General features: G+C 45.0%; 1 protein-coding gene across 1 annotated transcript in view; it reads right to left on the reverse strand.

Moving 5' to 3' along the window:
- Positions 1 to 795: 795 nt before the first annotated feature.
- LOC121538525 (sodium-dependent neutral amino acid transporter B(0)AT1-like) overlaps positions 796 to 12,041 on the reverse strand; it is a 29,068-nt gene continuing 17,822 nt past the window's right edge. The window contains exons 2-12 of the mRNA XM_041846640.2: positions 7,114 to 7,254; positions 6,390 to 6,527; positions 6,047 to 6,228; positions 5,358 to 5,468; positions 5,128 to 5,240; positions 4,794 to 4,922; positions 4,157 to 4,313; positions 3,698 to 3,902; positions 3,317 to 3,476; positions 2,582 to 2,744; positions 796 to 1,608 (exon numbers count right to left, since the gene is read on the reverse strand). Of these exons, the coding sequence (XP_041702574.2) occupies positions 1,411 to 1,608; positions 2,582 to 2,744; positions 3,317 to 3,476; positions 3,698 to 3,902; positions 4,157 to 4,313; positions 4,794 to 4,922; positions 5,128 to 5,240; positions 5,358 to 5,468; positions 6,047 to 6,228; positions 6,390 to 6,527; positions 7,114 to 7,254 (1,697 nt within the window). The 3' untranslated portion in view covers positions 796 to 1,410. The remainder of the gene's footprint in view (positions 1,609 to 2,581; positions 2,745 to 3,316; positions 3,477 to 3,697; positions 3,903 to 4,156; positions 4,314 to 4,793; positions 4,923 to 5,127; positions 5,241 to 5,357; positions 5,469 to 6,046; positions 6,229 to 6,389; positions 6,528 to 7,113; positions 7,255 to 12,041) is intronic.

Genomic DNA, 12,041 nt, shown 5'->3' on the forward strand with positions numbered 1-12,041 from the left:
AGCTTAGTGGGCGGCAGGTAGCTTAGTGGTTAAGAGCGTTGTGCCAGTAACCGAAAGGTCGCTGGTTCTAATCCCCGAGCCGACTAGGTGAAAAATCTGTCGATGTGCCCTTGAGCAAGGCACTTAACCCTAATTGCTCCTGTAAGTCGCTCTGGATAAGAGCGTCTGCTAAATGACTAATTATATTATAATTATAATTATAACATGTGTTCTGTAGTGTTCTGCAGCACCATGTACATATGCAGATAGCTAGTTTTCTAGTGCAGTGGATCCCAACTCCGGTCCTCCAGTATCCCCAGCAGTACACGTTTATTTTTTTTTACACGCACACCTGATTACACTTGTCAACTAATCATCAGGCCCTCAAGTTGAATCAGGTATGTTCTAGAGTACACAAATAGATGACACCGTGTATCTGCTACATCAGGGTTGCCCAACCCTGTTCCTGGAGAGCTACCCTCCTGTAGGTTTTCGCTCCAACCCCAGGTGTTACTAACCTGATTCATCTTATCAACCTGCTAATTATTAGAATCAGGTGTGCTAGATTAGGGTTGGAGCAAAAACCTACAGGACGGTAGCTCTCCAGGAACAGGGTTGGGCAGTCCTGTGCTACATGTACTAGCATTGTGCTGTTGGGGGTACTGGAGGACTGGAGTTGGGAACCGCTGTTCTGGTGTACACAATTAGATGACACCATGTATCTACATGGTGTATCTACATCTACATGTATTAGCATTGTGCTGTGTAACGTACAATGGTGTCCTGTGTTCCATTAAGACAGAAACTCACACATCCTTTAATGTAGACATAGGCAAAAAAAAAATGTTTTAATCAGATTTAATATTTGTTCAAACATGTTATGAAAGTCTAGTATATTAATATAAATTAATCTGTACGTTCTGCACCATAATTCATAAGAACATGTCGTTAGACTTTCAGACAGCAAAAATAGCACAATTATAACATTTTCCGATGGAATGTTGATTGCATCAGAAACCCACAACAAAATAATAAATAAAACACACAACAGAAATGCCAGTGAAATTCTAGATTATCACATAGATAAATACAACTAGCAGTTTCATTGCACTGGTGTGGTCTTTGTGGAATGATCAAGAGACATTGCGGCCAATTTCAGATATATTCCCGGCTGTCCTTAAATCAGTTCCTTTGCATCATAACCAAAAGGGTTACGGTCAATCACATTTCAATTTGGTAAATTTAGGTTGATAAGTGCCCGTTTATAAACAGTTTCAATTTAGATTTGTTTTAAATTCTTAAACTTCCTGAATTGACTGAATTAAAATGGAATTGACCCCAAACATTTTTGGACAAATCATTTTGGATTCTTACTCTGCTTTTTATTCTCCAACATAGTGTTGTCCCACATGATGTTGGCGGCGTGGTATTCTACGACATTTCCATCTGAACTTTGGCAGAGACAGTGTCGACTTCTGCTCTGTAGACATTTTTGTTGCAGCAGCGTGTCTGGATGAGTTTTAATATGGCCATGCCTGGCACCAGCAGACTGGGGATTCCTGCTAGGATGAAGATGATGGCGTAGATCCAAGCGGGATACTCCAACACCTCCAGGGTGGGGAAGTCAGCCTGCGGAACACAGAGATGAGAAAACAAGTCCTTGAGAATGCTAAACATTGGCGGTGGATGAGGGAGTCCCCCCCCTCCCCCCTTTACAGCAGTTTGAAAACTGGAAAGGCGCTATATAAATGCTATCAAAATGCTAGCAATTATTATTATTAATATCTAGAAATAAGTATTGACTATATGTGACAGGTAGTCAGTTAGTTCCCCATGGCTCCTGTTTAAATCCAAGGGGTGGCGTAGTCTAGAAGCACCTAGTGTTCAGTCACACAATAGGTTATCTTCTTGGGGGAAAATAACTGGGTCCATATTCATTAAGTGTCTCAGAGCAGGAGGGCTGATCTAGGATCATGGCCCCCCTGTCCATGTAATGTTATTCAATGTGATGTAAAAGGTCAAACTGATCCTGGATCAGCACTCCTATTGTGAGACGCCCAATACGATATCAATACGGCCCCTGATTTGAATGTAGAGGAGGAACATGTAGAGGAGTAACATGTAGAGGAGGAACATGTAGAGGAGGAACATGTAGAGGAGGAACATGTAGAAGAGGAACATGTAGAAGGAACATGTAGAGGAGGAACATGTAGAGGAGGAACATGTAGAGGAGGAACATGTAGAGGAGGAACATGTAGAAGGAACATGTAGAGGAGGAACATGTAGAGGAGGAACATGTAGAAGGAACATGGAGAGGAGGAACATGTAGAGGAGGAACATGTAGAAGGAACATGTAGAGGAGGAACATGTAGAGGAGGAACATGTAGAGGAGGAACATGTAGAAGGAACATGTAGAGGAGGAACATGTAGAGGAGGAACATGTAGAAGGAACATGGAGAGGAGGAACATGTAGAGGAGGAACATGTAGAAGGAACATGGAGAGGAGGAACATGTAGAGGAGGAACATGTAGAAGAGGAACATGTAGAAGGAACATATAGAGGAGGAACATGTAGAGGAGGAACATATAGAGGAGGAACATACCGAGCTTGGATTCCAGGCGATGTAGGTGACATTGGAGCTGACTTTGGTAATGAAGTAGAAGATGAAGATGACTAAGACGATTAAAGGGCTGATGAACCTCCAGGTCACCTGCCAGAAGATGTTGGGCTTGTGACCGATCATGAACTCTATATCCTTGTTAAACCTGTAGAAGAAGAAGAAGAAGAAGAAGAAGAAGAAGAAGAAGAAGAAGAAGAAGAAGAAGAAGAAGAAGAAGAAGAAGAAGACTTAATTAACTCATAGAAGAAGGACATTTGTCTCCTGCTGTGCCCAACTCCTCTGATACACACACATACAGACAAATAGACATGTTGGAGAGGCTGGAGCTTAAGGACGTGGAAAGACAAAACGTATGCATCAGCTTCAGACCTCTCTTGAACTGTTCACTGTTTGACGCTCATCAGGAATAGAAGCAATTAGGTGCAGCATTAACCTTTGGATACTACATTGCATGCCAACTTTGTAGCCTCGTTAAACCAGCCTGATCTTGGACGCTCACGTTTTGTTTCACTTCACATATCACGTGAAACAGAATGTGAGCTTGCAAGATCAGGGCTGGTTTTAACGAGGCTACCAACTTTGGCATCATTAAAGATTAACACACGTTAGCTAGTTAGCTGTTGCCACAAATTCACAGCTACTTGGATTGATTTCTGTGGTGGGTGATGCCTCAAAAAGTTGGGGTGGATCGGGGACGAAGAGGAGGTGAACACTCACCTGTCTATGCCATAGATGTAGACCACAGCTACCATCTCACAGAAGGCGATGACTAGGAGAGGGATGGAGCCGGCGAAGCTGTCGAACAAGGCCAGCCAGTAGTTACCGGAACTCTGAGCAAATATCAGGGCAACAATGAATGCCACCAGACAGACAATACCTGAAACAGAAGACACATTAACACTGCGTTATTTCTTCAAGGCACATTTAACCAGTGGTCTTCATTTCTAGTCCTGGAGAGCTACAGGATGTGCAGGTGTTTGTTCCAGCCCAGCACTAAGCTCTCCAGGACAGGAGTTGGAGACCGCTGCATTGGAAATGTATATTGCATCATGCGTCCATTGATACTTGGTCTCAATTGATTCAAGCCGAGGTACTTACCAGTGATCGCCTCCTTAGGCCACCGTTTAGGGAAGATGTTGAGATCCTGAAGGGGCACCACGACCCCCTCTATGCTGCCAAACATGGTGGACAGTCCCAGACAGAAGAGCATAATGAAGAACAGGATGGACCAGAGAGGAGAGACCGGCATCTTGGTGATGGCCTCTGTGAACACGATGAAGGCCAGACCAGTTCCCTCCACACCCTATTGAAAGACAATGACTCACCATCAGGGCAAACATGACTAAAACCAGATCCATAGATAAACGGTAAGAGTTGGGCAAACTATTCTCCATGTTGGCACCAAATGTTCCATGACCAACATGGCGGCAATTGAAATGGGTAAAAGGCTTTTGATCTGGAGACCGTACGTCACTGAGAAAGTTTGCAATTTCAATACCTGACTGAGAAAGTTTGCCATTTCAATACCTGACTGAGGAAAGTTTGACGTTTCAATACCTGACTGAGGAAAGTTTGCAAGTCGCAGGTCTTGAGGTTCAGACCCCGGACGATCTCTGGGAAGGTGCCGTTTAGATTCTGTAGGGATTCTGCATAGTTGCCTTCTGTGATGTTGCCCTCAGGAAGGCTGAAAGCGTTCAGCAGGGCCAGGATGTTTCTGGATGGGACAACAACACACAGAGCTGGAGGTAGGTCGAGTACAAACCTTGAACCATTTGCCAAGAATCTTGAAAATACACAACACAACAATAATACACAACACAACAATAATACACAACACAACAATAATCAATAATACACAACACAACAATAATACACAACACAACAATAATACACAACACAACAATAATCAATAATACACAACACAACAATAATACACAACACAACAATAATCAATAATACACAACACAACAATAATACACAAAAACCACAAGGCCACTACGTGCTAGAATTTGCTAGCAATGCACAGTGCAGAATATCAAAGACAAGCAAAACAGAATTACGAAGTGATCATTGTCATTGAGACAGTTCTGGCCGTCCATTCAGTGCCGTTTTTTCCCGGACACAGACTAAACCTAAGTCCTGGCCTAAAAAAAGCAAGCTCAGAGCTCAACGTAACCAGACTGAAAACACGTACCCTCCCAGACAGTCGTCGAACCTCTCTGTGGCCCTGAAGCCGATGATGGAGTAGATGACGGTAGCAGCGTAGACCGACGTGAAGCCGTTGATGATGGAGATGATGACGGCGTCCTGCTCACAGTTGTTGCTGGAGAAACAGAAGAGTCAAGATAGACTTGTCTACCTTATGTCTAAATATAGAATTGAGTCCCAAATGGCAACCTATTTCCTATGACACAGTGAACTATGTTTTGACCAGGGCTCATAGGGCTCTATCTAAATTAGTGCACTTATGCAGTAGGGAATGGTGTCCCATTTGGTACGAAGTCGTCGATAAATCTGCGGTTACTTACTGCACAGAGTTGTAGCTGGAGAATGAGATGAGACCTCCGAAGGCCAAGGAGAAAGAGTAGAACACCTGGGCACCTGCATCCAGCCAGGTGGACGGGTTCATCAACTCATTCAACTATGAGAATACAATCATCAATGTATACCGCACACAACAAAGGGAACTCAGGCCTGAAAAACATCTGAGAAACTAACATTTTTGGGGTGAACTATCACTTTGAGAGGATGTACTTACATCAGGTGTGAAGAGGAACTTTATTCCATCCAGAGAACCTTTGAGAGTCAGCCCTCTGATCAGGAAGATGGTGAGGACCACGTAGGGCAGAGTGGATGTTATGTACACTGCCTGTGAAGACAGAGAGGGCAGAACCACCTTGTAATGGATGATAGTCCACTGGAGAAGGTGAACTATAAACTACATTTCAATCCACTAAATAGCACTGAAATGTAAAAAAGTACCATATTGTGGAAAACACCTCAAACTAAGTCTAGAATCCTATCTGAACAGAACCCGAAGAGACAGTGTATCGTACCTTACCAGTGATCTCAATTGGACTGGGTATCGTACCTTGCCATTGGTCTCAATGGGAATGGGTATCGTACCTTGCCAGTGGTCTCAATGGGAATGGGTATCATACCTTGCCAGTGGTCTCAATGGGAATGGGTATCGTACCTTGCCATTGATAGACATGGGGCGGTGCACAATTGGCCCAGCGTCGTCCAAGGTAGGGGAGGGTTTGGCCGGCAGGGATGGCGTTTGCAATGCCAGGGTTGTGGGTTCGATTCCCATGGGGGGCCAGTATAATAAAAATAATGTATGCACTCACTAACTGTAAGTCGCTCTGGATAAGAGCGTCGGCTAAATGACTAAAATGTAAATGTATCGTACCTTACCAGTTGTCTCAATGGGAATGGGTATCGTACCTTGCCAGTGGTCTCAATGCCACGAAGGCAGCAGACGTACAACACCAGCCAGGCACACAGTAGACACAACACCATCCACCACTGCAGTCCTCCAGAGTCCCCTATGGATGCGGACGTGTTGAGGGTGTCTCTGTACCAGAAATAATCCACTGGGGAACTCCGGGCGCATTCTGATACCAGACCTACAGGGGGCGGCAAAAACACTGTCACACCCAAAGGCCAGTCCAACAGCATTTAGCCTGATAATGACTTCTGTAGATCCATCTAGATGCCTCAGAAGATAAGCTAAATTAGATTTTGTAGTGAACTTGTGACTTTAAATCCATGCAGAATATGAACACACCCGTCAGGTTGGCATTGACAGGACACTGACTCCACGGCAGAGGGCTCTGGAAGGAGTTGAAGAAGTACCACATCACCCAGGCGATGATAGTGTTGTAGTACATGCCCACCAGGAAGGAGACTGACAAGGAGGCGACGCCTGTAGGACACAACCGTTCCAGATGTCACCACATGCCAGTGGTGTGCCTGAGGCCAGAGGAGGCTGGTGGGAAGAGCTATGGGAGGACGGGTTCATTGTAATGGCTGGAATGGAATTCATGGAACGGAGTCAAACGTGTGGTTTCCAAATGGTTGATGTGTTTGATACGTTTCATTAATTCCATTCCAGCCATTACAATGAGCCCGTCCTCCTATAGCGCCTGCCACCAGCCTCTGCCTGAGGCGTTATTCCAGATATCACTACATGTCAGTGAGGTAAGGTCTAGGTCTGTTATGGCTGTATCCCAAATGGCAACGTATGTGGTACTTTTAACCAGAGCCCTATACTACTTTCGACCAGGACTCATAGGCCTCTGGTCGAAGATAGTTCACCATGTAGGGAATACGGTGCCATTTGGGATGCTGGCCATTAGAAGGAGAAGATAGATACACACTCTGCAAACATGATAACCTCACTTTGAAGACTGCAGAACTTTCTTTTTGACATTGGACGTTTTGTGGTCAGCTAACTACGTGCTTCTCTAACAGCAGTACACAGGGTTTTGTACTGTTTCTGTTGGACTCACCAACACCAGTCAGATATGGGTTAATGGCCGTCCACACTCCAACACTGCCGCTCCTGAGGCGCTGTCCGATAGCGAACTCCAGGTGCAGCAGTGGAATCCCCTCCAGAACCAGCAGGATCAGGAATGGGATCATAAACGCTCCTGGGAATGTGAGATAGAAGGCATCATTAAATCCTGATGGAAATGAGATTGAGAGGTATCATAAAAGCCTGATTCCAGATCTGTATGTGCTGAAGCCAACTTCTGGGATCAGGCTATTAAAGTCAGTAAGGTACACACACTTAAAGGTAATCATGCTGCTGTTCCCCCTATGGTCACCCCCCCCCCCCCAACCCCTCAGTGGTCATGCTGTTCCCCCTATGGTCACCCCCCCACCCCCTCAGTGGATATGCTGTTCCTCCTATGGTCACCCCCCACCCCCCTCAGTGGATATGCTGTTCCCCCTATGGTCACCCCCCCCACCCCTCAGTGGTCATGCTGTTCCCCCTATGGTCATCCCCCCTCCCCCTCAACAGTCTTTACTCTGCCTGCTGTTCCCCCTATGGTCATCCCCCCTCCCCCTCAACAGTCTTTACTCTGCCTGCTGTTCCTCCTATGGTCATCCCCCCCACCCCTCAACAGTCTTTACTCTGCCTGATGTTCCTCCTATGGTCATCCCCCCACACCCTCCACAGTCTTTACTCTGCCTGCTGTTCCTCCTATGGTCATCCCCCCCACCCCCTCAACAGTCTTTACTCTGCCTGCTGTTCCTCCTATGGTCATCCCCCCCCCCCCCCCTCAACAGTCTTTACTCTGCCTGCTGTTCCCCCTATGGTCACCCCCCACCCCCTCAACAGTCTTTACTCTGCCTGCTGTTCCTCCTATGGTCACCCCCCCCACCCCCCCTCAACAGTCTTTACTCTGCCTGCTGTTCCCCCTATGGTCACCCCCCCACCCCCTCAACAGTCTTTACTCTGCCTGCTGTTCCTCCTATGGTCACCCCCCCCACCCCCTCAACAGTCTTTACTCTGCCTGCTGTTCCTCCCTATGGTCACCCCCCCACCCCCTCAACAGTCTTTACTCTGCCTGCTGTTCCCCCTATGGTCACCCCCCACCCCCCTCAACAGTCTTTACTCTGCCTGCTGTTCCCCCTATGGTCATCCCCCCCACCCCCTCAACAGTCTTTACTCTTCCTCCACCCCAGTAGGCATGTATCATCACTGCCACAGTTGTTATGATGTATATAGTCCTAGTTCTTTTTCTATTATTTTATTTCACTAGTCCTGCAATCCCCCCTGCTTTACTTTACTTTACTTACTTTATTGTCCCCATGGGGAAATTTTGTTGCAGTGTCATGTACACATTTAAAGTGGCGTTAAATACAAAACAAGATTGACAATACAACTTTCAATAACAGTCACGCACCAATAAGTAGGAAATAAGAAATAAAACATTTAAAACATTTAAAACAAAGACTAGCCTGCTGGCCTTACGGGGTCAATGGGAACATTTGCCCGAGCTATTTAAGAGGGATATCACACCTGGCACAAATGATTGTCTCGTTCTATTTTTCCTGCTGAGGGGTGCCCTATACCTACGCCCAGAGGGGAGTAATTCAAAGTCCCTGTACATGTGACTATTAAACAATCTGAATCTGAACGACAATCCCACATATAACCCTGTATATGGGAGCTATTAAACGATCTTAATCTGAGGTGTTTTTTTTAGATCCAGGTTGTGAAATTCAACGTTTGGCAATTCAAGGAGTCGGTCTGATTGTGCACTCGGATGTCATCGCCCTCCCCCCCTTTGCTTGCAGGAACAATAGAGGCGCAATTGAGGCCAAAAGAGGAAAGGTCACCCCCCCCGCTTTCCCCCCCACACTTGTGCCATGTCAGAGGATTGCTGTAGCACTTATTGAGACGTGGCCTTTTGTTAAGTAAATCTGGTAGAACGTGAGGTTCTAGGAAGGCTGGTGAGGCTCTTTAAAGACAGGCGTTCCCAGATGTGAAAGGACTGGTTCCACTTAGCTTGGGTTGCGGTCAGCATGGCAAAAACATTGTGGAACGTTCAGATACAAATAGGTTTTTCATACAACAGACACGCCTCTCTGACATGCATATTCAAAGAATCATGGCTGCGCTATTTGTCACATTTCTTTCTGCAACATTCCACAATGTTTGTCTACTGAACGGGGGGCCCTGTTGGAGGACTAGGAGAAGCCATCCATGAAAAATGTTGCTTACACCTCTGTTTCCTATCCTGTTCGGCATATGAAGGGAGACACCGTTTCTGTATAACAAACGTGAAACATATTTTTTAACCGTTTTGCACGAACAGGGTCTAAAATCATTGTTTTACGTTTAGCACTGGAAGGAGAGATGTCGAATACAATATGCAAGGGTTTTAAAGTATGAATTTCTGTATTGAAACGTGCACTGTTTTGGTCACATAGACCTTCGTCGTGGCTCATCATGTTGCTTATTCACTTACTTCACTATGTTCTGAGTAAATGTATTTATACTGAACACAAATATAAACACAACATGTAAAAATTTCATGAGCTGAAATAAAAGATCCCACAAATGTTCCATACACACGGAAAACTTATTTCGCTCAAATTTTGTGCACAAATTTGTTTACTTCCCTGTTAGTGAACATTTCTACTTTGCCAAGATAATCCATCCACCTGACAGGTGTGGTATATCAAGAAGCTGATTAAACAGCATGATCATTACACAGGTGCACCTTGTGCTGGGGACAATAAAAGGCCATTCTAAAATGTGCAGTTTTTCACACAACACAATGCCACAGATGTCTCAAGTTTTGAGGGAGCGTGCCATTGGCATGCTGACTGCAGGAATGTCCAACAGAGCTAAAGTGGGGGGAAAAAGTATTTAGTCAGCCACCAATTGTGCAAGTTCTCCCACTTAAAAAGATGAGAGAGGCCTGTAATTTTCATCATAGGTACACGTCAACTATGACAGACAAATTGAGGAGAAGAAATCCAGAAAATCACATTGTAGGATTTTATATGAATTTATTTGCAAATTATGGTGGAAAATAAGTATTTTTTTTACCATTCCTGAACCTGTAACCAGAAACAAGCTACATAGGGGCAATACCAGAATAAATGATCCAGGAGAACGCTACCTGCCCGAATACATAGTGCCAAATGTAAAGTCTGGTGGAGGAGGTGGATAATGGTCAGGGGCTGTTTTTCATGGTTCGGACTAATCCCCTTAGTTCCAGTGAAGGTAAATCTTAACGCTACAGCATACAATGACATTCTGGCAGTCCAGACGATTCCGTGCTTCCAACTTTCTGGCAACAGTTTGGGGAAGGCCATTTCCTGTTTCAGCATGATAATGCCCCTGTGCGCAAAGTGAGGTCCGTACAGAAATGGTTTGTCGAGATTTGACTTCAACCCCATCAAACACCTTTGGGATGAATTGGAACGCCAACTGAGAGCCAGGCCTAATCGCCCAACATCAGTGCCCTACCTCACTAATGCTCTTGTGGCTGAATGGAAGCAAGTCCCCACAGCAATCTTCCAACATCTAGTGGAAAGCCTTCCCAGAAGAGTGGAGGCTGTTATAGTAGCAAAGGGGGGGACCAACTCCATATTAATCCCCATGATTTTGGAATGAGATGTTCGACGAGCAGGTGTCCACATAGTGTACAGTGGGGGGAAAAAGTATTTAGTCAGCCACCAATTGTGCAAGTTCTCCCACTTAAAAAGATGAGAGAGGCCTGTAATTTTCATCATAGGTACACCTCAACCATGACAGACAAATTGAGAAAAGAAAATCCAGAAAATCACATTGGAGGATATTTAATGAATTTATTTGCAAATTATGGTGGAAAATAAGTATTTGGTCACCTACAAACAAGCAAGATTTCTGGCTCTCACAGACCTGTAACTTCTTCTTTAAGAGGCTCCTCTGTCCTCCACTCGTTACCTGTATTAATGGCACCTGTTTGAACTTGTTATCAGTATAAAAGACACCTGTCCACAACCTCAAACAGTCACACTCCAAACTCCACAAAGAGCTGTCAAAGGACACCAGAAACAAAATTGTAGACCTGCACCAGGCTGGGAAGACTGAATCTGCAATAGGTAAGCAGCTTGGTTTGAAGAAATCAACTGTGGGAGCAATTATTAGGAAATGGAAGACATACAAGACCACTGATAATCTCCCTCGATCTGGGGCTCCACGCAAGATCTCACCCCGTGAGGTCAAAATGATCACAAGAACGGTGAGCAAAAATCCCAGAACCACACGGGGGGACCTAGTGAATGACCTGCAGAGAGCTGGGACCAAAGTAACAAAGCCTACCATCAGTAACACACTACGCCGCCAGGGACTCAAATCCTGCAATGCAAGACGTTCGATCCCCAGGACCACCCATACGTAAAAATTTATGCACACATGACTGTAAGTTGCTTTGGATAAAAGTGTCTGCTAAATGGCATATTATTTATTATTATTGTTGATCAACCCTCAGTTTTCTCCTATCACAGCCAAAAAACTGTAACTGTTTTAAAGTCACCATTGGCCTCATGTGGAAATCTCTGAGCAGTTTCCTTCCTTTCCGGCAACTGAGTTAGGAAGGACGCCTGTATCTTTGTAGTGACTGGGTGTATTGATACACCATCCAAAGTGTAATTAATAACTTCACCATGCTCAAAGGGATATTCAATGTCTGCTTTTTGTATTTTTGTTTTACTCATCTACCAATAGGTGCTCTTCTTTGTGAGGCATTGGAAAACCTCCCTGGTCTATGTGGTTGAATCTGTGTTTGAAATTCACTGCTCAACTGAGGGACCTTATGTATGTGTACCTCTCTAACCCTTGGACAGCGACGGGTGAGGTTGTGTCTCTCTCTGGCGGGAGGTAAGCTTGGCTCATATGGTGTTGAGTAAAGATTAAACCATGTATTTAGAT

Source organism: Coregonus clupeaformis, chromosome 24 (assembly GCF_020615455.1).
Source record: "Coregonus clupeaformis isolate EN_2021a chromosome 24, ASM2061545v1, whole genome shotgun sequence".
In the NCBI taxonomy this organism is placed as follows: domain Eukaryota; kingdom Metazoa; phylum Chordata; class Actinopteri; order Salmoniformes; family Salmonidae; genus Coregonus; species Coregonus clupeaformis.